General features: G+C 46.3%; 1 protein-coding gene and 1 long non-coding RNA gene across 5 annotated transcripts in view; both read right to left on the reverse strand.

The window, feature by feature from the left end:
• Positions 1-26,348, reverse strand: part of LOC309344520 — a 227,565-nt gene that overhangs the window by 35,329 nt on the left and 165,888 nt on the right. The gene's annotated exons all lie outside the window — the stretch shown is intronic.
• Positions 1-26,348, reverse strand: part of LRP8 (LDL receptor related protein 8) — a 192,098-nt gene that overhangs the window by 11,889 nt on the left and 153,861 nt on the right. For 2 of the 4 annotated variants that reach the window (XM_081866873.1, XM_081866872.1), the window contains 7 exons: positions 22,429-22,797; positions 14,203-14,325; positions 13,734-13,856; positions 5,407-5,526; positions 5,148-5,273; positions 3,679-3,850; positions 582-809 (listed from right to left, as the gene is read on the reverse strand). In XM_081866873.1, coding sequence (XP_081722999.1) covers positions 582-809; positions 3,679-3,850; positions 5,148-5,273; positions 5,407-5,526; positions 13,734-13,856; positions 14,203-14,325; positions 22,429-22,797 — 1,261 coding nt within the window. The remainder of the gene's footprint in view (positions 1-581; positions 810-3,678; positions 3,851-5,147; positions 5,274-5,406; positions 5,527-13,733; positions 13,857-14,202; positions 14,326-22,428; positions 22,798-26,348) is intronic. The other 2 variants (XM_081866875.1, XM_081866874.1) reach the window with 1 other exon arrangement.

Below are 26,348 nucleotides of genomic sequence, written 5' to 3' on the forward strand. Positions count from 1 at the left end.
AGTTCTCATGTAGTCTAGGTTAACCACGAAGCAGCAAGTCAACCAATGGCTGCCTAACACAAATATCTAGCAATGCAGCTGTGTGATGAGCCTCTGACTATAAAGACTGATTTGAAATAAATGCACTGAGGAAGAAAGCCATTTGCAGCATTATCACTTCAGCAGAATTGGGAGATAGAGTTGATGAATTCATAAAACAGAACCAGACTAGAATGGGCCAATCTGGGTTCTAAAAAGAACTATAAAGATGGGAAGAATACAAAAGGACATCTGATCCAATTTCCTGTTCTGAGGAAGGATCCCACACCCTCTAATGTTTCTAACACTTCACGAACTCCAATCCCTTAGTTAATCATGAAGAAACATATGAATCAGTCCTGCTGATACCGTCATTTTAAAATCATTCCGCCTAGCAATCAGACTTCTGTATACTGTAATGCACTGATTATCTTAGCAAAGCGCCCTAGACAATAAACTCTGATTGCATTGCGTTCTACACTCTGACAAGCTAGAAGGACCAAGGCAAAGCAGGGAATATGTTCAGCAATATATGACATGAGTGTTCCCTCTTTTACACCTACCCCCGTGTTGGATCCACCACAATGGCTCTGGGCTCACTTAAGTTAGTACTGAAAAGTGTCCTCCTCTTACTCCCATCAGCTGTGGCGACAGAAATGGTCTTGTTTCCCGAATCTGTCCAGTAGATGTTCTTGTGAACCCAATCCATTGCCAGGCCTTCAGGAGAGTTCAAGTGGCTATCAATTAGGACCATTTGCTCAGCTGTGTCGCTGGCTTTGTCTATGTAGGCACTGCGGAGAGGAGACTAAAATTATCACTGTATTTATTCAGGGAGGTGGAGGAAAGGCCACCTTTATGCAGAAGGAAAGGAAAAGAGTTGCAAACAAGGCATGGAACTTCACCATTAGGATCATGGTAGGATAATTCTGCACCCACAATACAGCCCAGTTTGACATTCTATAATGAGAAAAGCCATACTAAAAAAAGGAAAGCTTATTCATCAAATAAACATATTATGCACATTTGCATATTCCTGGATAGGGGCAGCTCTCAACATGCACAGCTGTTTCTACCGGCCAGCTCTTCCATTCTTGAGATATGGTTTGTTAGAGAAAGACTGTTTAGCAGCAGGACAGAGGCAGATGCTGCTTCTGGTGCTTTCCCCCAAAGCCCAACTTGCAGGGGGAAATAGCACTTTTCTTTTTCTTTCTCAAGAAGAAGGAAAGGTAGTTTTGCTCTGAATTGTGGTTTTTCATAAATTGCCAGCCATGCCTCGCTGTTCTCTTGCAGAAAAAAACAAATGGGGATGGAGGGGAGAGACACATTCACATCTTCTATATTCCCTACACCCCATACAGAAAAGAAGTGGTAATTTATTTCTGACCTCCCCCAAAAAAATTTCAGGAGGCAGAAAGGCACAGCTAGGTTGTTGTTGTTTTTTATTTTTGTGGAAACAAAACTCTCTCGTCTTTCCTCCACAGAGAACAAGGAAGAAAGGAGAGGTGGCTTTCACCTTTTTGTACTTTCCTGGAGCTTATGTCTATATCAGGCACACCTAGATCTGGCATGGCTGGTCCACCATCCTGTTCTCACAGTAGCCAAGCAGAGCCCTGTGGGAAACCTGGAAAGAGGATCTGAGCAAAACAGCGCTCTCCCCTCCCTCAGTTTTCAGCAACTGGCATTCAGAAGCATTACCATCGTTGATCATGGAGACAGAGCATAGATATCATGGCTAATAGCCATCAATAACTTATCCTCCATGAAAAATTCCTTCCAGTAGCACCTTAAAGACCAACTAAGTCAGTTCTTGGTATGAGCTTTCGTGTGCATGCACACTTCTTCAGATACACTGAAACAGAAGTCACCAGACCCTTCTACATAGTGAGAAGGTGGGGAGGGGTATCTGTCTTGTCTCTGACATCAGGAACCACAAGACAGAGAAACCAGTAGGAGAACACTTCAATCTCCCAGGACATTCTATACAAGATCTCAAAGTAGCTGTTCTATTACAAAGGAATTTCAGAAATAGACTGGAAAGAGAAGCTGCTGAATTGCAACTTATTACCAAACTTAAAACCATGGAGAGACCTGGTCTGAACAAAGACCTTGGATTCTTATCTCATTATACATGACAAAGCCATTTTTCACCTTCTCACCCCTTGCTTTTTCCTGCAAGACCTATTGCAGTCGTTAAGAGTCGTCAACAGGCTCATCACAGCTATCTGCCAATCACCCAATCCCACCACCCTTCTGAGTAATACCCCTCCCCACCTTCTCACTATATAGAAGGGTCTGGTGACTTCTGTTTCAGTGTATCTGAAGAAGTGTGCATGCACACGAAAGCTCATACCAAGAACTGACTTAGTTGGTCTTTAAGGTGCTACTGGAAGGAATTTTTTTTGTTTTGACTATGGCAGACCAACACGGCTACCTATCTGTAACTTATCCTCCATGAATTCATCTTATCCTCGTTTAAAGTCATCCAATTGGTGGCAAACCCAATTGGTGGGTGAAGAAGTACTTTCTTTTATCTGTCCTGAATCTTCCAACATTCCTCTTCATTGGATATCTATGAATTCTAGTGTTATAAGACAGGGAGAATAACCGTTCTCTACCCATTTTCTCCAGTGCCTTGCTGCTTCTGCCCCCTGCAGAATTCCAATGGGAAGGGGAAGCCGGACCCTTCTTTTCTCCATGGAGAGTGGGGGGGGGGGAGAGGGGTGCTTTAGAAGAGGAAGCAGCAATAACAATATATAGCAATAACAATATATGGTTTCTGCAAAAGCAGAACTTAGGGCATGAAAATCACCTCTCTTCCTCTATCCCTATGCAGAAAAATAGAAGTGTAGCTTATTTGTTGAAAGCAACAAAAGTCAGCTGCCCATGCCATGGGCTTCAAATGGGCAGCGATGGAAAAACAACAGCAATAACCATAACCAAGTATAGCTATAAAGCTCAGGGCAAAACTGTTACAGTTGCTGGTAACGAGGAGAATAAACCCTTGGCAATAAAAGAAGCTCAGATCTTAAGCCTGAAATATATTTGCTGCCAGTAGAGTATAGGAGAAGTGCAATGTTAAATAATTATCCAGGTTTTAAAGGGCAGATCCTAGCTTTGTCCTTTACTATACATTTTGCAAGGTTCACAGTTTATAGAGCAAGTCTCCCTTCCCCCACATTTCTGCTGGCTCTTTCTTTTTTGTAGGCTCCATCACTCTCTTTGAATCCCCAACCAGCTATTTCAGTGTTATTAACTGAAATATTATCTTAGAAAAGCTTCCTCTTCTCCCGGAGTTGGCTTGCTGATCTTTGAAATCACCTTTCCTAGTCTGCAGGTCACAGTGAACCTGCCTCTGATTATTAGCTGGAAACAAGCATGAGGAACTACAGATGGTGCAGCAGGGGGCAATAGTAATTCAGATCTGAGTGCCTAAGAGAGGCGGTCAGCTTTGTTGCATCAAGCAAATGCTGTTTCACTGTGTAATTAGACACAGTCTCAGCACATGCATCTGGGCGTTGCACCCCAAAGGCACACAGATGCACACTTTCAACAGGCACATTTCTGATGCCACATTGAAGAGGGGAAAAAAATCTGAGTTCTGAAAGAGCTTGCAATTAAGTTGACATAAGATGTGGCTGTTTGGGTATGAGAGCCCCGCACCTGTATATTTTCCTGTAGAATAAATCACACCAGTATATCCTGTTTGTTGCCACCTCCACATCCAAAGCAACCACGTTCTTCAGCATGGGGATGATGCGAGAGTAGTCCCTTTTCACCAAGTCTATCTTGCGTACTTCATGGCGATTTGTGAAAACCAAATACGGGCTCTTCCCTGCATGGAACAGAACTCCGGAAGTTACTTTATTTTTGTTGTTTTAAGCAGCTTACAAAATAGCATTGCTCTCTGGTGCAGAGTTAGATCTCACTTCTGTTGCTTTGTCATAAGAGCATGTTTGAGCTGGAAGGAAAATAGAAGCTTTGGGAGTATCTGAAACTGGCTAGAACAACAGGAAGGATCAGTAGGGGCTGCTGTTCTTACCAGCACTAGCAAGTCACATTTGCTGTAGCTAAGTGGCAACTCACACATTATTTCTCTCAACTTGGCAGATGGAAGAGTCACTCACACACCTGAACACTGGGGGGAGGATTGGGAACATTGCATTAAGAGTAACACAGGAATCTCCCCTGCAGTGAAATCTGTCTATTAAAAAATAAAATCAAGGGCAAGTTTCATGAAATATTGGCTGGGCAATTGAAAATGGAAGACAAAGCTTCCAAACTCATCCTTGCAGCTGTGCTGGAAGAAAATGAGAGGAGTGCATGACCTGGGGGGGGGGGGAGCTAGGCTTACTTCCATCATGATATTTATGGTTTATCATGAGGTCCTAATGCAGACAATGTTCCACAATTAGATTTTTCTGTCATTAAAAATTTAGAAAGAAAATGCTTCAAGCAACCATTATTATATCTAGTTACTGAAGAAATAATTGGGAGATTCCCCCCACTCCGTCTAGATTAGAGATATATACGCACACACACATGCACACCTCCACAGCTTCCTCAAAGGGGCAGGTCTAGAGAATTAATCTAAGATGGCACCAAGGCATTTAGGAAGGAGTACAGATTCTATTACAGCATATTAAGCTTGTATTTTGCACAATTTGTATACGGTGTTTGTTTGATAATGTGTGATTTGCTATGTCTAATAAAGGATATTTGAGTATTACAGCATATGTTGACTACCACCTCACAGATAATGCGAAAGCAAGAGGGTAGCTTGATGAAAACAAATTCTATATACCTTGCAAAGAAAACTAAACGTCGTAAGAATTCATTTTAGAATTCTGCAAGTAACCATTCATTAGGTTTTCCTTTGCAAGTACATGGAATAGCAGTCCCTGCCTGTTTCTGCAGAAATGTAGCATGTGAATTAGTCCAAACAGAGCTGTTTGCATCCTCTAGATTTTAGAACAAGCAATTTCCTTCCACTCTGCAAACTGAGCCATCTATCATGTTTGACTTTTGAGCAATCATTTCAACAGAGTCACTTGTCAATTCTACTTGTGGGTTCTCAAGCCTGCACCTGGCTTTCTATGGATCATGCAGAATGGATGAGAGCATTTCCTTACCTACAGCTTTGCAGTTTTTGGACAGAGTGTCCATCTCGTAACCCTCATAGCATTCACATTTATAGTCTCCCTTGTAGTTGATGCAGATCTGGCTACAAGCGTCAGGATTCTCACATTCATCTATGTCTGGAAGGGAAGTTTAAAAATCATCAGTAACTTGTAATTAAGCCCATCAGGATGTGGAGTGAGCCTGGAGCGACTATAATTATGTGCTGCTGTACAGAGAAACACCAAGAGCTGCTGCTTCTATGCAAATTACCTCCACATGTTTTCTTGTCGAGAAGCTTGTATCCAGGAGGACACTCACACTCATAGCCAATCTTCAAATCTCTGCATATGTGGGAGCAGCCGCCATTGTTGAGTGCACATTCATTCACTCCTAGAAGAGAGGTATGGGCTATTTAGACTTAACAAAAGGTTCAGTCCTAAGACTGCAAATTTCAAAAAAGACCAGAATTATTAAATATTACCAGGTATCACTGATGGTATTCCCTCAGTATAAGATGTCCTAAACAGAAATAGCCACCAAATCTCTTTTTCCCCAGAGAAGCAATCTGAACAGAAGACCTGTTCACAGAACTTCGCCTTAACGTGCATCTCCTTGTCCAAATTATGTTTATTGTTTGTTTATGATCTGTTATGTGCTCCGAAAGCCAAAGAAGAAGGATGGAACTTTTAAATAATAAGCAAGTTAGCAAAAAACTGACACACACTGATCACACTGATCACCAGTGGTGGGAAACCTATTAGCCCTCCAGATGTGTTTTTATAGTTATTTCATAGAAATTATCACTGTTTTTGACAAAAAACAGTCCCAAAGTTGTGTACAATGGTAATAAAACAGCATACAAACTAAATTAAAATGAATTCCACACATTACAATACAACTAAAACAATACAGTACACAGCCTAGCACTAAGGCAACATTAGTACTCCCAAAGGCCTGGGGAGAAGATGGGTTGTAACTAGGTGACATTGCTGTCTGCTCTTCTAAGGGAAATGAATTTTAGAGTTGGGGAGCAATCACCAAGAAGGCCCTGTCTCACATTCCAAGACAATGAGCAAAAGAAGTCAGTGAGACTACAAGCGAGGTCCCCTTGATCAATTTCAGTGATGGCTGGTATGCAGAGAGGCTGCTGCCTCAAATGTCCAGGTCCCAAGTTGTCCAGCGCTTTAAATTTCAAGGCAACACCTTGAATTGGGCCCGTTAACATATAGGCAGCCACGGCACATCCCACAAAGTAAGTGTAAGATGGCTCCTCTACAAAGTGCCTGCAAAAACTCCAGCAGCAGCATTCTGCAATAGATGCAGTTTTTGGACCTGAAATTTCTGGTCTCCTCTGTCCCAGTCTGGCACTCTAACCAACTACACTGTGAATTAACTAAGCCAATCTCTGTCAGTTTTTCCATTTGAGGAACGCAATGGAAGGAGGAACAAAGGAACTCTGCAGTTCCAGATACCCTGCCAGTAATAATCCTGTCTAACCCTGACAACTTGTAGGGGGTGGAGGGTGGGGACTCCAGACCATTTGTTCCCCCATTGGCAGGAGCTGAAATTGAAAATCCACTACAATTTTATCCTGGCAACTCTAAACTGCAGAGGGGGTTGAAGGAGGTCATTTCAATGCCCGAAACAACATTTCGCTTGCCATTTCAATTAACCTACACAAAGTGAGGAACAATGTTTTCTTCCTAGTGTGGGATTTGCTGTACAGTTCAGTGTAGGAATCCCGCAGTAAGAAGATTTGTTGGGACCAGTCTGAATCTAAGACATGAGGGGGGAAAGCTGCTGATGCATTCTCTCCCTGAGCCTCGCTGTCCAACTACCCGTCTTTTCATGAATGCAGTTATTTAGTGGGTAAGACGTGAACCTTGGAAGAAAATGTAACAGGCGGAAAACACTGCACTGGAAAGATTTCCACAACAGCTTTGGTGCAGCATTCTCACCCTATCTGAACAGAAATGTTACAGTTAACAATGTTATTAACAGGAGGAAGTACACAGAGACCAGAACAATCCCTCAGATTATGATGGTGGTGCATGTTGTCTGCTATCCATGGTTTAGATTGATCTTGCTGTGACTATTGGCTAGATTGGACATTAGCCAATTAGGCCATACGCATAGTGAAACACTACTGAAGGTTGCTGGAACGTGAAGAAGGTCTTCAATATTAATTGTTATTTTTGTTTACAGTATGCCAAGTTCTATAACCATCTTACTGAAATGAGGAGAATGACAGGTTTACTCAACACAGCCTACACCACATCTGTTAAAGCAGACTCGCTTCTGCAAGTCACTCTCATGTCTCAAACTGGGTGTATATCAAGTGCCCCAGCAGGTGCAATGACCAATACAAAACCTTTGAACTGAAAAAGTCATGCCTCTGGGCTCTTGACACTGAATAGATGCTTCTGTTGTCAAACGGTACGATTAGCACTAATTCTGAAACACTGGGATGACTTGTGGGAGTGCTCATGCGCCTGGAAATAATTAATGTTGGAGGTCTTGTTCAGAGGTTAGCAAGGAGAACAGAGGAACTCCTCAGCTCTGCCTCAGGGCTTGTCTCTGCACTTAGGGCTTGTCCACACTTGAGCATTTGGCTGTTTATCTGCTTTTCTCCCATTCAAATTAGACCAGAGTAGTCCACAGATGTATTTGAATTTATAAATGAGGAACAACTTTGATCTTGCCCATTCATACCAGCAGGCGTTCTCTTTTGTGTTTGTCCTGCTTTCTAATGTGCTGCTTCTATTATGCCAATTAAGTACAGACAGGGCATGTGCATAGATAGCTGTGGAGGCACCTTGTGTGTGTGGTTTGGTTTTTATTTTTAGAAAATATTGTACGCAATGTACAATTGCGGCATAGATCGTATAACAGCATTATGATTTTTGCAGTTTTATTTTCCATCCCTTTGTGATTTGCAAGTAATCATGCTGCTGCATTCTGGACCAACTCAAGCTTCTGAATAGTTATCAAGGGTTATCAATGTCAAGTGCATTACAACAGTCCCATATTGAGGATGTTCAGGCACACATGACTGCGGCAAGGTCCCCATCTCCCAAGAGAAGGTGCAGCCAAACGAGGAAAAAGCTACTTTGGATGAGCATTACTACCTAGCCATCCAGAAGCACAAGCAAATCCAAGAATAACCCCCAAATACCCTTGACACAATTCAGAACAGATGGTACATACAATTGCTAAGCCATCTCTGACTTTTCTGGACTGAGCTTCAGCTTGTCAAGCTTCAGCTTGAGCCAGTGTGGTGTAGTGGTTAAGAGCAGTGGACTCGTAATCTGGGGAACCGGGTTCGCTTCCGCACTCCTCCACATGCAGCTGCTGGGTGACCTTGGGCTAGTCACACTTCTTTGAAGTCTCTCAGCCTCACTCACCTCACAGAGTGTTTGTTGTGGGGGAGGAAGGGAAAGGAGAATGTTAGCCGCTTTGAGACTCCTTCGGGTAGTGATAAAGCGGGGTATCAAATCCAAACTCTTCTTCTTCTCACCCAGCCCAACAGCAGGGGTATGGAACTGAGGTGGTGTTCAGCTATCACCACCTCTGACCATTGGCCATGCCAGCGAGGGCAGATGGAAACCGGAATCCAACAAGGGTCCAAGGGTCCCAATTCCTGCACTAAGGTAATCCTTACCAAAGCCAAATAAGGCAGACTTGCTGTTGCCCAGAAACAGAAACTGGGGTAAAAAGGTGAAACCATGGGGCCAAGGCACAGAGGAATGTTCTACACAGCACCTTATCATTGATGCTAAATAAATAATAAATAACCAGAGCCTTCAAGATGTCACAAAAACAAACAGTCATGTACGGTACCAGCAGTAAAAACAGCCATAATGGTAAGATTCAGTCTGTTCAATCCCCTTCTTGATAATGTATTCAGAGAGAAACTGATTCTGTTCGTGGCGAAGAGCGTATTCAGCAGCGTTAACAGTTCAGTCATGTCCACATCAATAAGAATAGCTTTGTTTGATCATCCTAGAAAGAGATCTTATACTTTCTCTGCTCTAAGGGAACACGCTATTCTGAATTCATGATCACTTGTCAATAAAAAAACACGCCAAAAGAGACGACTCTGTTGGTGAATATTATTCAGTCAATACATATTTGGCTTATTTAATGACGTGATCAGGATTCTGCTATTTTTGAATACACCTCCAAGTCACAGATAACTGAATTATTCCTATACCTTAATGACATTTGCCCAGCGCCTCATCACTCAGAGTTTTTATAATGAGTTTACATGATACATTTTTATGGAAAGAATCAGCTGCTGTTCTTCCATGGAGGCCTTTTCTTATAAACACACTCCTGCTGAGTGCAATCAAAATAAAGGCAAATTTTAAGTGAGGATGCATTTGCACAGTCCCATTCAGGCACTTACCCAGGTGCCAACACCTCTCACATGGCGTGGGAGAAGGTAAGCCTCCTGCCCCTAACAAATTCATACATATCAGTGATGCCCATGTAGGTATATGCTGTTGTGGATGCCTGACTTGTGTGGTCCTTAGGAAAGAGTAGTGGGGCTTGTGTAAATAATGCCCTGCGTGGAGCTGCGTGTGACATTATCTGTGGACTGGAGAGTGGGGCATGTTTGCCCACTTCTCTACCACATGTATGCTGTCACTACCCGGGTGCACATCTGAAGCAACATCGTGGGAGGGGTGTTTCCAGCTACCCCACTCCTTGCCCTTGGAAGTCTTCTAAGAAGCTGCAGCAGGAGAGGGACACTGAGCATCATCACAGGAGGGGTGTTCCTAGGACTAAGGTGAAGCTTGGGACCACGCTATTTTTGCTACTGGATGCTGCATGCTGTTTAAGTAACCCCGATGTTGGCAAACTAAGGCTCGTGGGCCGGATCAGGCCCAATTGCCCTCTGGATCTGACCCGTGGACGGTCCTGGAATCGCCACTTGGATCGGCATGATCATTCGGGCTGCACCATTTTTTTCTGTAATTTTTTTTGGGCACCATTCCCCTCCCCCCACCGTGGCGGTGCCTCGTCCCTCCTCCTGGCTTCTCCCTGCCCTGTGGAGGAAGGGAGCTGGGCTTTGATTGGTGCCAGCAGCCAGCCAATCCGAAGCCTCGCTGCCCACTCGCTGAGGTGTGGCTCAGACTCGCCACTCGTCCGCCGACCTCTCCATCCATGGCCGCGCTATGGGCATCATGTCGGGCACATCGTGATGGGCGTGTTGCGGGGCTTCGGCTGGAGCTTGGCACGCCTCCTGGCCCCACGCCTGGCACCCAGGAAAGCTGGTGACCCGGAAAGGAGAGGCACCACCGCCGCCAGCGGCTCCCAACTGCAGGCAGAGCAGCGGAGGAGGTAGGAAAGGGAGGAGAGGGGTTGGGGGAGAGAGGGAAGCCCCCATCCACTGTGTGCATTGTGTGTGCACACAGTCTGGCCCGCCACTGAGGGGCTGTGAACTGGCCCGCTCCTTAAAAAGTTTACTGACCCCTGAAGTAACCATATTATATTTATGGTATTGAAATGTATTTTTGGGGATATGTTATTCTATTTGCTATTGTTTTGCTACATTATTCCTATGCCATTGTTTTGCTATATTATTGTGAAATTGTTTTTGTAGTGTTCATTTGAAATGCATTCCTGTATTCTTTCTTGTAACCAGTGTTGAGCATGATTTCGTTTGGAAAAAAAAAGGCATACAAATAAAATGTATGGAAGAATGAATTGAGCCTGTGTGTTGACTTCACGCCACCCATTTACAACAGTGTTTCCCAACCTTTTTTGGGCAAAGGCACACTTGTTTCATGAAAAAAATCTCGAGGCACACCACCATTAGAAAATGTTTAAAAAATTAACTCTGTGCCTATATTGACTATATATAAAGTAACTCTCTTTAATAGGAATCAAATAAACACAAAGAAAGAATTTTATAATTACTTTATTATGAAATAGTAAGTACCGTATTTTTCGTCCCATAGGACGCTCCGTCCCATAGGACGCACCTACTTTTTTGAGGGGGGAAATAAAGGAAAAATTTTTCCCCTTTATTTCCCCCCCAAAAAACCAGGTCGGGGAACAGTGGGATGGCGGTGCTGCGCCTCCCCGCTGTCCCCCGAGCTTGTGGGGCTGGCCCATGTCTGCCTGGCGCAAGGGGCGCTCTGCTTCAGGGCGCCCCGCGCGTCCGGCGGCAGGCTACAGTCCGCAGCATAGGGAACCCTCTGTTTCAGGGCGCCCCATGCGCCCCCCGGGTGCGCAAGGCTTGCGGACACCTGCGTGGAGCACGGGGCGTCCTCCGAAGGGCGCCCCGTGCTCCGCGCTGCCAGCTGCCGCCCGCAAGCCTTGAGCTCCTGGGGGGAGATCCCCCGGGTGCGCAAGGCTGGCCAACACCAGCGCGGAGCACGGGGCGTCCTCCGAAGGGTGCCCCGTGCTCCGCGCTGCCAGCTGCCGCCCGCAAGCCTTGCGCTCCCGGGGGGAGATCCCCCGGGTGCGCAAGGCTGGCCAACACCAGCGCGGAGCACGGGGCGTCCTCTGGAGGGCGCCCTGTGCTCCGCGCTGCAGGCTGCTGCCCGCAAGCCTTGCGCTCCCGGGGGGAGATCCCCCGGTGCGCAAGACTTGCCAACACCAGCGCGGAGCACGGGGTGGCCTCCGAAGGGTGCCCCGTGCTCCGCGCTGCCAGCTGACGCCCGCAAGCCTTGCGCTCCCGGGGGGAGATCCTCCGGGTGCGCAAGGCTTGCGGACACCTGCGTGGAGCACGGGGCGTCCTCCGAAGGGCGCCCCGTGCTCCGCGCTGCCAGCTGACGCCCGCAAGCCTTGCGCTCCCGGGGAGAGATCCCCCGGGTGCGCAAGGCTGGCCGACACCAGCGCGGAGCACGGGGCGTCCTCCGAAGGGCGCCCCGTGCTCCGCGCTGCCAGCTGATGCCCGCAAGCCTTGCGCTCCCGGGGAGAGATCCCCCGGGTGCGCAAGGCTTGCGGACACCTGCGTGGAGCACGGGGCGTCCTCTGGAGGGCGCCCCGTGCTCCGCGCTGCAGGCTGCTGCCCGCAAGCCTTGCGCTCCCGGGGGGAGATCCCCCGGGTGCGCAAGGCTGGCCGACACCAGCGCGGAGCACGGGGCGTCCTCCGGAGGGCGCCCCGTGCTCCGCGCTGCAGGCTGCTGCCCGCAAGCCTTGCGCTCCCGGGGGGAGATCCCCCGGGTGCGCAAGGCTGGCCGACACCAGCGCGGAGCACGGGGCGTCCTCCGGAGGGCGCCCCGTGCTCCGCGCTGCAGGCTGCTGCCCGCAAGCCTTGCGCTCCCGGGGGGAGATCCCCCGGGTGCGCAAGGCTGGCCGACACCAGCGCGGAGCACGGGGCGTCCTCCGGAGGGCGCCCCGTGCTCCGCGCTGCAGGCTGCTCCCCGCAAGCCTTGCGCTCCCGGGGGGAGATCCCCCGGGTGCGCAAGGCTTGCGGACACCAGCGCGGAGCACGGGGCGTCCTCCGGAGGGCGCCCCGTGCTCCGCGCTGCAGGCTGCTGCCCGCAAGCCTTGCGCTCCCGGGGGGAGATCCCCCGGGTGCGCAAGGCTTGCGGACACCTGCGTGGAGCACGGGGCGTCCTCCGGAGGGCGCCCCGTGCTCCGCGCTGCAGGCTGCTGCCCGCAAGCCTTGCGCTCCCGGGGGGAGATCCCCCGGGTGCGCAAGGCTTGCGGACACCAGCGCGGAGCACGGGCGTCCTCTGGAGGGCGCCCCGTGCTCCGCGCTGCAGGCTGCTGCCCGCAAGCCTTGCGCTCCCGGGGGGAGATCCCCCGGGTGCGCAAGGCTTGCGGACACCAGCGCGGAGCACGGGGCGTCCTCCGGAGGGCGCCCCGTGCTCCGCGCTGCAGGCTGCTGCCCGCAAGCCTTGCGCTCCCGGGGGGAGATCCCCCGGGTGCGCAAGGCTTGCGGACACCAGCGCGGAGCACGGGCGTCCTCTGGAGGGCGCCCCGTGCTCCGCGCTGCAGGCTGCTGCCCGCAAGCCTTGCGCTCCCGGGGGGAGATCCCCCGGGTGCGCAAGGCTTGCGGACACCAGCGCGGAGCACGGGGCGATGGGATGTGGGAGGGAGCTCGCTCCCCGCCCCGCGTGTGCTCGCCGCCGCCGCCCCGCCTCTCGCCACCCGACTCGCCCGCCTCCCTCCCACGGCACACCAGCCGACGTCCCGCGGCACACTAGTGTGCCGCGGAACACCGGTTGGGAAACACTGATTTATAAGACCTAACTGTAAGAGAAATGTGAACATTCACATAAACCTTGTCTTATACTTTACAATAGCTACAACAAATAATTAGCATCAGCAAGTGGTCAGGAGACGAGGGAAATTCATATCATGTGTGAGTTCAAACCTCTTTGCAATCAACCTGGATTTATTTCCTGATGTGACAGGGCATTTCCTCAGAACAATGCCTGGCCTATGACTCAAACTATTAGATTCCAGTTCCTTTTGCACCCATGCAATAGACACACAAACAAGGCGAGCAGAAAAACTACATTAGGCACATCACCAGCAGCCATATGCCCCTGTTCTGACGGCCCTAAGCAGACAGAGGATGTGAGGGATTGTTAAAACAGGAGGACAAAATAAAGAAGAGTAGTGTACTGTACCACATGCTTTCAGGGGCTCGTCAGACCAGTCCCTGCAGTCCCTGTGCGAATCGCACACCTTGACTTCCTCTATGCACTCTCCACTCTTACACTGAAACTTGGTGGGATTCTCGCACGCCGCTTCTGTTGCGTCAGGCAAGGGAGGGAAAGCAGATGACGTTAGATTAGGCACGTGAAAATGAGGAAAGGACATAAAGATGCAAGAGGAGGAAATTTAGAAGAAATGGGATGGGATTAGGCAATGGGGTATTTAGCTGCAACATGTGACAAAAGCAAAGCCTACTAAAGTTTTTTTTTGGGGGGGGGGTATTTCCCTGAGGAAGCCTCATTGTTGGGTGGTCCAGAAGTTCACAGTGAGGAGCAGCTGAGTCGTGAAAAATGGACTAGATGCCATCTCTAGCATCTATGTGAGCTTTTCCAGAGCAACGGTTTCTGCTATACCCCATACAAGGACACCAATTACACCTACCGTTAACGCAGCCAGCCTCATCGCTGTTGTCAGGGCAGTCATGCACTTTGTTGCACTGTTTGGCTCCATGGATGCAAGTCCCATCGCCACACTGGAACTCATCAGGGCTGCAGGTCACCAGAGCTTGGGGGGAAAAAAGGAATAAAAATTAACACACTTCTGAGTATTTTGACACATGTTTTCTGCCTCAGTGTTAATGCTGTTTTTAAAACAGATTGTGATTTTATTGTAATTAACTCTATCTTCTTATTACAGTGGTACCTCTAGTTACCAACTTAATTCGTTCCAGAGGTCCGTTCTTAACCTGAAACTGTTCTTAACCTGAGGTGTGTTTTTGCTAATGGGGCCTCTTGCTGCCGCTGCGCTGCCAGCACACGATTTTCATTCTCATCCTGGGGCAAAGTTCTCAACTTGAGGTAACACTTCCAGGTTAGCGGAGTTTGTAACCTGAAGTGTTTGTAACCTGAGGCATTTGTAACTTGAGGTGCCACTGTACTTTGTGAGTTGCCTTGGATAGACTAGTCCTAAAGAGCAGGACTTAAATAAATGAAAACTTAAATAAAACAAAATAAACAGTTCTGTTTCTAGCGGTAGTCTCTGGGTTCTGGAATTCATTGCCATTTGACCTCTGGAAAGCTACTGCACTCCCATCTGTTGGAAAGGACCTAAAGTAATTATTTTCTTCAGGTAACCAATATGTGAATCATATTTTTATTGCTGCACTGTTATTAGAAAAGGAAGAGTTAGAGGAATTGTGTTTTTATATTTTGGGCTGAGTGGGTGCTTTTTTATTATTGCTGGTCATTTGGCGCTGAGAGCGATTTGTAGAAATTATCTTGTATTTTACATTGCTGTTTATATTTTTTATTCTTTTGAAGTTTCTTCCGTGGGGACTGGCACCATTGCTTACCACACTAGAATTCAGTGCGGCATACATGGGGAGAGGGATTTGCCCAATTCTGACCTCACAGCCATTCAGTTATGGAGGTTAGGCTGAAAGAGGGTGAATAGCCCAGGGCCGCTCAGTGAGCTTCATAGCTGAGCATAGATTTTCTTTGATTACCGTATTTTTTGCACCATAACACTCACTTTTTTCCTCCTAGAAAGTAAGGGGAAAAGTCTGTGCGTGTTATGGAGCGAATGCCTACGGGTGGCGGGAGGGATCTGCTGCAGTCGTGAGCAGAGGATCCATGGTTCCCCTTCCTTCCCTCCTCTGTGGCTCGCTTTGAAACAGCAAAGCGGGAGAAGAGCCGCTGAGTGGGGAGGAGAGAGGGACAGAGAGCCTACTTGTTTTAAAGGAGCAAAGCGGGAGAGGAGAGGAGCCTTCTGCCCTTATACCCCTCTTCTTCATTATTAGCAGCATCTTTCTCTACCCACCCCACGCGTGCTCCTTGTCCCTTGAGTGCTTTTCCTTCCCTCCCCACTTAAAACGTGGTTACAAAGCACGGATCCACATGGATCCTCAGGATTTTTGGGTCACCCCAAATTCACCATCAGATCACATAGCATGTCCATGGCTACATCTTACACTAAAAAAATCACGCACCCACTGTTGCCTGGGGCCGCAGTGGTGCAAAAACGTGGTTACAAAGCATGGATCCACATGGATCCTCAGGATTTTTGCTTTGGGCTACTCCAAACTCACTGTCAGATCACATTTCTGTGGCCACAGCATGAACCACAAAAATCGTTTCGTTTAGAATATTTTTTTTTCTTGTTTTCCTCCTCTAAAAACTACATGCGTGTTATGGTCTGGTGCGTGTTATAGAGCAAAAAATACGGTACTTCCTCCTTATTCAATTTTCAATGCAAACAAAAATACATACATACTTATACTGAGATGTGGGGGACAGATTCATAAATAAATACATATCTAAAAGAAGAAAATTCTTAAAAGTTCACCAGTGTGAGAAAATAGAGGCTGTGAAAAAACAAACTGTCAACTGAACAGGAAGTGAGTGGTGAAATGTTATAAATCATTTTTAAAAATCCTTATGCAGGTACATATAAGAGAAAGGGAGTCTAAAACACCATCAAAAATTATCAATGTCACCCCCCGCAAAAGCATTCCAAATATAGACATATTCTGTTGAGGCAGTCTGAATTGTCCTTTTAAAAAGTCCAATACCCTATTCAGTACATTAACTCTCCTTATGGTCTTGACCAGTTTCCTGCTGGGAATGGTTTTCTCAGTAGGCCTTGCTGTTGACAACAGTTCCTTCTACCATGGGGATATCTTCTTCTGCCCTAGCTGCTTCCAATCCCTTTTTATTCTGGACCTTTTTGCTCAGCAAGCTTAATTGTCTCTATCATTTAAAAAAAAAACTGTCAGTAAAAAACAGCAACAACTGAAGGTTTTAGAGGGTGCAAAGCAGCAACCTCCGAGCTGAATTTCAAAGCTTACAGCTGCCGCAGTGTCCCTGAATAAACCTATCTCAAAGCACTCATTTGAGTGCCTCCTCTTTGGGGAATTGCATCCTTGTCCTAAATGACAGAAAATCACTGCCATTGAGTTGCTGGAGCAATATGACACAGACACTAATTCATGTGATCCAAGAGCCTCCCGGCAGAATCTCTGCGGCAATTTCGCAAACTGTCCTGGAGATCAGAAATTATGGCTCCTCAGTACCCTGGGGCACAGCAAGGAGGCAACAAGCAACAAGCACAGCAGGCACCATAAGGCATGAGAACATGATATGGTACAATCCCCCATGCTGGACATACACACAGCAGGGACTCAAGATCACTATGTTGAACCATGCTCTGGCAAGGAGAACTGTTTGCACAATGCTTTATAGTGCTTCTGTTTGTCCTTAGTAAGTTACAAATGCCTCCCAACTCGCCAAAGTGTCAAAACGTGCAAAAGTGTCTTTGCAGGTATGTTGAAAGTTAGATGTGGGAGTGCACCAAGGTTTCCACTCTGTGCTGCATGTTAGCACATCCTTTAAAAAGGACTTTGTGCAATTATCCTATGGGGATTCTTTTTAGATCCAGCAACATGTGGCAGAAAGCACCAGAAAAAGTGGATGTTGCATTGCAAGGCACTGTCCTGATCATCTCTGGTATTTTTTATTCCAAAAGGCACATTTTACATGTTTACCTTCTGACATATGGTACATTGGGGGACTGCAGTTTTATCACCGTGTTTCGGATAGGGGACCTACTGTCAAGCACAGCCCTCTTCAACTTAAGCCACTTTGGCCTCATTGAAGTCAATGGGACTAAGCTAATTCAACAAAAAATCAGCAATTCAAATATTTTGAAAATTGCCACCTTGGGATCTGAGCAGCCATAGATCCAAGCTGGTTCTTATTTGTCCATGACAGCCTGTTAACAATCCATTTAGCCTGTTAATGTGAAGCAATATGGAAACACCAAAAAATAAGGCAGGTTGAAAACATAGAAGGATGCGACAATGCAGCGTCGTTCTTCACTAACTTGAATTATGGAATGCAAATGCTTGAAGGGTTTGGTGATGAGGTTGTTCTCCTGCTCTATCAGCCAGAAAAGCCTACCCACCAAACTGCTTAGGGCTTCTGTTGCCAGCTGGTAAAATGTGCCATATGGAGGCATTTGGAGTAATTAGTCCAAAGTTGCACGTGAAAATTTGTAGCACAAATGGGAACTGTGAAGAATGCACCTGTACGGGGTTATTTCCAGAGGCTTGCCACACTCATTAAGCATATCAGACCTGCTGCAAGCCCTGTGCTGCTCATATTCAATCCATGCTGATCTCCTGCCTGTCTCCTTATGGCTATGTCATTAATAGCTGAGACACTCTTTATATTACATTTCATATTGTTCAAACATAAATGGATTGTATATCATATGAATAATTTTAAAGGCATGCATGTCTTTAGGGATACTTTGAGTTGCCTTATTCTGAGGGTCTATCTAGATCAGTAGTCATTCTCCAGTTATCTCAAGCAAAGGCCTCTTTCAGTACCATCTCCTCAGATTACCGTATTTTGCAGGAGATGCCACACACAGTGCTCTGTCACTAAGCACATTTTAAGGGATTTAAAAAATATTTAATACTTCTACAGAAAGAAGAAATATCACCCACCGAAGCAAACCTTTTCTATTTTTTGGTTCATCTGCTCATCTCCCTTTTTGTTTGCTTGCCAAAGCATTTTTACTATTTATCATAATTAACACATAGCCAGTGCTTTCATTCTTTCAAAGTAATTACAGCAACAAGTGAAAGAACCTGGCCTCAGGACAGATTCAGTTTTAATTCCTGACATCCCTGTATTACGTGCACTACAAAGAAGTGTAGTGGGACCAGAGGAGACCTTGTAATGTCAGTGTTTTTAAAGGAGAATTTTGAACTTAACACAATAAACATGATGAGAAGAATTCAGTATTGCACTAAAGCAAACATTATGCCAGCTCAAGCATTTCTGTTTGCCCAGCAGAACAACCTCCTCAATGCGCAATTCTGGGAGTCCTCAGGGAGAGGAAAGGGGGAAAGTCCCTTTGTGTTAGCAGGAGCCCTTGTGCTTGCTTCCATTTCTACTAGGTTGAACATGGTCCACAGTATTGGAATGCGTACATGGGAATAAATCTCCAGAAAGGAAAAAAAATCACTGTGGCCTGCTTCAGACCTGACGGTCTTTGCCCAGCAAATCATGGTTTCTATGGTTTGTTGGGCCAGGGATGTGCTGCATGCCTGTGGCTTCCTCTCCTCTCTCTTGTGCCTTAATTAAATACTCTCTGTATTATGTTCACATTTGAAAACTGTGGTTTGAGCACTCAGTATACACCAGAATAGCAAGCCACACTCAAACTGTGGTTTGACCATTCCCTGCAAACAAAGATATCAAATCGTGATTTATCAGCACAATGTCACAGAAAACTGTGGTTTTAACAAACCAGAAGGTATTGAATTAAGGCATGCAAAAACAGGGAAAAGGAAAGAGAGGAGAGAACATGCAGGCAGAAGGCTTGTTTCTAGCCTATGTCAAAACGAACTCTACCTCTCTTTTAAATCGGAACCAGTAAAGGCAGTGAAGGTCCTGTGTGAGTGCCTGGAGGCGGTTGGAGGATGGATGGCGGCTAATGGATTGAGGTTGAATCCTGACAAGACAGAAGTTCTGTTTTGGGGGGACAGGGGGCGGGCTGGTGTGGAGGACTCCCTGGTCCTGAATGGGGTAACTGTGCCCCTGAAGGACCAGGTGCGTAGCCTGGGAGAAATTTTGGACTCACAGCTGTCCATGGAGGCGCAGGTCAATTCTGTATCCAGGGCAGCTGTCTATCAGCTCCATCTGGTATGCAGGCTGAGACCCTATCTGCCTGCGGACTGTCTCGCCAGAGTGGTGCATGCTCTAGTTATCTCCCGCTTGGACTATTGCAATGTGCTCTACGTGGGGCTACCTTTGAAGGTGACCCGGAAACTACAACTAATCCAGAATACGGCAGCTAGACTGGTGACTGGGAGCGGCCGCTGAGACCGTATAACACCAGTCCTGAAAGACCTACATTGGCTTCCAGTACATTTCCGAGCACAATTCAAAGTGTTGGTGCTGACCTTTATAGCCCTAAATGGCCTCGGCCCAGTATACCTGAAGGAGCGTCTCTACCCCCATCGTTCTGCCCGGACACTGAGGTCCAGCACCGAGGGCCTTCTGGCAGTTCCCTCACTGCGAGAAGCAAAGCTACAGGGAACCAGGCAGAGGGCCTTTTCGCTAGTGGCGCCCACCCTGTGGAACGCCCTCTCGTCAGATGTCAAAGAGATAAACAACTACCTGACATTTAGAAGACATCTGAAGGCAGCCCTGTTCAGGGAATTTTTTTAATGTGTGACATTTTAATGTATTTTTAATCTTTGTTAGAAGCCGCCCAGAGTGGCTGGGGAGACCCAGCCAGATGGGTGGGGTACAAATAAATAATAATAATAATGTTTGTCTCCAAGACATCAAAATGACACATGTTGGATAAGACACCATCTTACTGATCCAAACAAGCTATTAAAAACAAAAAAGCATGGAAGGAAGAAGAAAATTCTAGGCTGTTCCTGTTAAGATTCCTTGCCACAATATAGGAAAGAGGTGTCACAAAAGCAAGATGGAAAACAAAGATTGGATAGGAAAAATAAGTGGTATATGCAGGAGCCCAAAGGGAGATTTTTAAACCAGAGTTAAATTCCTGAAGACAGGCATCACTTAGTTATTGGACTTATTCATATGATATCCAGTGATTTCCTCCATAGTTTTGTATGTAAATTGAAAAAGGCTTTCTAAAGGGAATGAAAAAATTCAGCCCTCACAGATGGCCACTCATCAGCCATCCTGCTTACACGTAGCTGTTAAATGTAAATATTTCATGTCATTCCTGTGTCACAATTATGAATATTTCAGTGAAACATTTTCTCCATTTCCTTCTCTCTCTCCCACAGTCATTGGGTGAATGACCAGCTTAAGCTTTTTAGCATCTGAAAAATGGATGAAACATCCCTAAACATTGCAGCAATCTGTGGAAGGCACAAAGCTAACTGGAGAGAAATCCATTATTAAGTAACTTGGGGCTGTGAACACCGTGATGACTTCTGTGAGAGGAGCTTCTATTTTAGCATGCAAAACTTATGCAGCTGTAGATAGCAGTGTTTCTTAAATAGTTTCAGTTCGGGGGCAGAAAAGTGTCCTGAAAATGCTTTTCTATGGATAGCCTTAACAGAATTAACTAGCCCATCAACTCTGACTGGCTACCCAACTGCCAGGAGAAATGTTATACAGAAGCCAGCAGCATTATCACTTTGCCTAGAACTGTTGCTCATGGATTCAAGGGCTAATATGTAATTCAATAAATAAGGGTGTAGATTATTATACAGTGGTACCTTGGTTGTTGAACTTAATCTGTTCCGGGAGTCCGTTCGACTCCCAGAACCATTCAAAAACCAAGGCATGGCTTCCGATTGACTGTAGGAACTTCCTGCACTCAATCAGAAGCCATGGAAGCCATGTCGGACGTTTGGCTTCCAAAAAACGTTCACAAACTGAAACACTCACTTCCAGGTTTGCAGTGTTCAGGAGCCGATTTGTTTGGGAGCCAAGCCGTTTGACAACCAAAGTACCACTGTACTATATACATAGAAAGAAAATGGAAATACAGTGGTGCCTCGCAAGACGAAATTAATTCGTTCCGCGAGTTTTTTCGCCTTGCGATTTTTTCGTCTTGCGAAGCACGGACTTTGGAAAAGCTTCAAAAATCACCAATGTCTTCAAAAACCTCAAAAAAGGCTACCACACCGCGTGCTATGAGTTGCTCCTCGAAGTGAATGCACGGTTTTAAGAAAAAGAAAACAAACTTGCAAGACAAAGGAAACAAACTTGCAAGATGTTTTCATCTTGCGAAGCAAGCCCATAGGGAAATCCGTCTTGCGAAGCAACTCAAAAAACGAAAAACTCTTTCGTTTTGTGAGTTTTTCGTCTTACGAGGCATTCGTCTTGTGAGGTACCACTGTAATAGTAATTGTAAAACAGTAGCTGAAATACCCCAAATGGGTATAATCCTACAGACTGTATAAAGAAAATGTAAAATGGAATAAGATGGTGAGAATATTATCATTTCAAGGAAATAATTTATAAAAAGGAAAATCTGAAGCAGGTTCTATCTAAAATACATGCTTTTCTGAAACTGCTGAAGTCACATTTGGGTACACATTGTATCTATTTTGCTCTGTCTGTGTGCGCGTGCATACACACACACACACAGTAATAAAGTTTGCTTTAAAAAATATAACATGTTGCTCTTGGGAGCCTGTGGGCTCATTTCTACCATAATAATTTAGCTATCATGGGGCTGCACTTCAGAATTTTTATCTTGAAATAACAACCCGGAGTTTCAGCCACACTATTTTCCTGATTATCTTGGGTGATTCACAGGTCAGTATGGAACAGCAACCGAATCCACTAATGACACCTTATCTTGGGATAAAAGATGCATGAAAGAAGCAGCCCTGGTTTGGCTTGGTGGTGGCAGCTCTTCTGCAACTCACTTCAACCTCCAATTCATTGATTCACATGTAATCATGAAAGGCTGCAGTTCTATGCATCTCTGGGAGTAAGACCCTCTGAACTCAGTGAGATGTTACCTCCAAGTAAGCATGCATAGGGCTGGATTGCAAGGGCAATCACTTTAGGATAGATGACCGTTGACAGGCCCACAAAAATACCCTATGAGAAGGCTAACTCCCCATGTGCCATTCAATGCCCCCTGGACACTTACGACAATCTTGCTCGTCCGACTTGTCTTTACAGTCCTCATCTCCGTCACATTTCCAGTTCAGATGGATGCATTCTCCATTGCCGCACCGGAACTCGTGAGCTGCACAGGTACTCTTGGCTTGCGGCTTGGCTTTGAAGCCACACTTCTCCGTTGACTCATCGGAATGGTCCTCACAATCAGGCTGATTATCACAGACCCAGATCTCTGGGATGCACAGGCTGTTATTGCACTGGAACTCGTTGGGGTTGCAGGTGAGGGGTGGGCACTTCCTCTCATCACTGCCATCACCACAATCATCGTCACCATCACAGACAAAAATTGTAGCTATGCAGGTCTTGTTGCTGCACTGGAACTCAGTAGGGGAACAGACTGTGGAATAAAAGCAAAAGAGGTGAGTTAGGAGAACTCAAGTCTACCCAACAGACATAGTCTCCCATATTTTCAGCGTTTCAGCCTTTCTCCAAAGAGCCACCCAAATCTCTTTTTGTTTCTTATTTCCCAATGGGGGTGGGGATTAACATGCATTTTTATTGCATGCACATGTGTGTATTTTATCACCACTGCCTCCTACTCTGTTCCATTCTGATGCTTCCACTTGCTCCTCATTGAAAGAAATAATAGAGATTGCTCTTGCTATCCTCATTCTTATCCACTACCACCAAGGGCACAGCTACCGGTATACACCTCTATTTCAGGGACTGTAAGGTCCACACAGTGCATCTGATATAGCTTATATTACTGCACCAGCACCAACCCAATTCATAATGGTAACTACAGAACCAAAGGGTGCACAGCTTCCATGGCCTGCTTCCTGCTCATCAGCAGAGAGAGCGCCAGGGGGAAATCAGCTACCTGTCTTTCCCAGGGATACTTCTTGCATTCCTGATTGTGTGCTACAGGACTAAACCAAAAAGAAGTGGATGAGTCGCAAAGATGGCAAACAAATGGATAAGGGGTATTCAGTTTACTCCAGGTGATCAGAAGGGTCATAAAATATATCTTGAATACTCAACTAAGGAAAGGTTCATTTTAATACTTCTCTCCTTGCTGGTGCCTGCTAACCCAACAAGAACCCAAAAAGGATGGCGTGTCCTGTGCCATCTTTATGTCTGTAGTGAGTGCAAGCGTATCAAGGGGCAGGGGGAGAAGAGGTGCCTTCAGCTGCGCAATGCAATATGCAACTAGGAACTCAAGAAGTTGCCCCTGCAATGTGCATTCTCCCCACCCCCAAGGGAGATCAAGAGGGGGAGAACACTTCAGTCTCATTTGCTCATGCTCGCTCTTCAAAATGAATGCAAATGGGAAAATGGCTTGTTGTCCAGCATCGGGGCTGAGCTAAAGGAAAAAATGGCCAGATGGTCCAAAATCTCTTTTAAGCGTGAAAGCAGCAAAGTGGCAAATCTAACTGGAGTAGTCCAAGAATTGCAGGTCACTATAAAACAGTGAAAACGGCGTTTCCGTGTGCTGCGCTGGTTCTGGCTCGCCAGAGCAGCTTCTTCACGCTGGCCACGTGACCTGGAAGTGTCTCCAGACAGCGCTGGCCCCCGGCCTCTTAAGTGAGATGGGCGCACAACCCTAGAGTCGGACACGACTGGCCCATACGGGCAGGGGTACCTTTACCTTTACCTTTTTATAAAACAGTGAGAGGGAACAACTGTACAAATTTGGAGGGGGAAAAAGAGCAAATCAGTTGCATAGAAAGGCTGGAGATCAGAATTGCAGCCAGTTGGGGAGGCCAGATATCAGAATGCCCCAGTTAAAGACCAGGGGATGACTCAAGTGCGTGCAGGCTTGTTATCTGCACTACAGTATACTCTGCTCTGGCCCTTCATGAGTGCCAATTTCATTCCCCTCCAAATGTAAGTAGATTTCTGAATTTCACAGCATGTCTTGTTTTGAACACATTAAGAGGTATGCATAGGGCAAATGCTCAGTGAGGTACGCAGGGATTTAGCTTCTGAGTTGCACTGATAAGCTCCTTTGCAACACAGTGAAATTTTCCCCTGGAAGTCACCGTGTGGCATTTGCATACAAATGAGAGTTTTCTGAGCTATAAAGTTGGGATTGATATTTTTCTCTCTCCTCCAATCTCTGCATGCCTGATTCAAAGTTGAACTAGAGGAAGTAGTTCAAATTAAAACTTCCAGGTGCCCTAGTGGCAGGGAACTAATGGTCACTTAGCTTACCAAAAGAAAATTCACCCCCCCCATCAAGAGCTACCATTGAAAACTCTTAACTGTGTGTAATTTGTTTCGCTATTAAGACACAGACACACACACCTCTGCTTCAGCACTTTCAAGGATCCATAGGGAAATGATTACTTTTACAAATTATGCAACATGAAACATCACTCTTGGAAACAAGTTCTTTTAATTGGCGCAAGAGGGCATTTTTTTGTTAACAGTTGAAGTAAACATTGCTCCTCCTGTACCATTCCAGTGAGATCCCACACAGCTTACTAGTAGCTGAGATAATAACAATATGGAGGAGGGGGGGTTAAGCTGGAGAAAAACCCCCACAACTGGTCCACTGGTCTTTATTTATGCCAAGGTATCTAATTACTGTAGATGCAAGCCTCAATTCTAAATTTCTTTCCTTGTTTCATTTGCAGCATCAGGTGGCTTGTGCCCAAAGACTGTGATATGCAACTTAACTGCAGGATGGAGGTGCACAGAATTGGGTCAAACTGTATATAGAAGTGTTTATGAAACATGCCTGTTTGACTTTAAGGCAGGGGGTGGGTTAATGTTTTATGTAAAAAGCAGTAGAAGAGGAGAGTGAAGCCCACACCCTCCTCCTACTTCACTTTACCATACTCTGCTGCTTTAAACTCATAGAAATCATAGAATTGTAGAGCTGGAAGGGACCCTGAGGATCATCTAGTTCAACCCACTTCAATGCAGGAATATGCAGCTGTCCCATACAGGGATCAAACTTGCAACCTTGGCATCATCAGCACCATGCTCTAACCAACTGAGCTAACTGCTTCTCCCAAGCTTGGCTCCAATGCCAGAAGTAAGTCAGCAGGGAAAGAACAGCTTAAAACAGTAGAGTGCAGTGAGCTAAGGCACAAGACAGGTGTGGTGTGACAAAGGCCGACCCTGAATCTCTTTAAGTTCCCCATTACAGCTAAAAGCTGCCAAGCCACCTAATTCCCACCACTTATGAAAACACAATCGGAGACTTCCTTTGAAATACTGAGAAAAGACTTGGCACTTTCCTTTTTAATTAACACCTTGACCACCCCAGCTCCCAAAAGGTGTTCTGGTCTGCTGCTGGATTCTACAGGGCAAGAATTGCCTGACCACAGAAAGCTCCAAGTGACCAACTTGCTCAAATAGAGCGTGAGAGTAGACTGATCCTTTTTAAGCCTCAGCCTCAAGACTTCCTCTCCTGGGCTCTGCCCCCTTGTTGAGAGCTTCAGGGGGCCAACCCTCTGACTTGAAGACAGGCACTCCCTCCTCCATTCCTTAGCCTACCACCTGGTACACTCCCTGTACCACTGGGCTTGAGAGGTGCTGTGAGAGGCCTTTGGATCCTCAGGAGCAGGGGAAGACACCTGTAAGTTCTGGCTTTTGCCCACAGGCCCTGGTGGTACAAGCAGCTCTTTTGGAGGCTCCTGTCTGCTTAAGTGAAAAGCAGCCTTTCTCAGCCTAACGCCCCGGCCCATGGCTGAAGGACGCTAAAGAAAACTGAGCACTTCCCCCTCACCTCTGTTGTGATTGTAGGCTGAGCTTAAAGACAACAGCATTGCAGCAGCTTTGCACCAACTGGGTCAGGAGTGGAGGAAGGCTTTGGCAACAGTTCCACAAACCTACCGTATTTTTCGCTCTATAAGATGCACCAGACCACAAGACGCACCTAGTTTTTGGAGGAGGAAAACAAGAAAAAAAATATTCTGAATCTCAGAAGCCAAAACA

This window comes from Podarcis erhardii, assembly GCF_964252035.2.
Source record: "Podarcis erhardii genome assembly, chromosome: 6".
Lineage (NCBI taxonomy): Eukaryota > Metazoa > Chordata > Lepidosauria > Squamata > Lacertidae > Podarcis > Podarcis erhardii.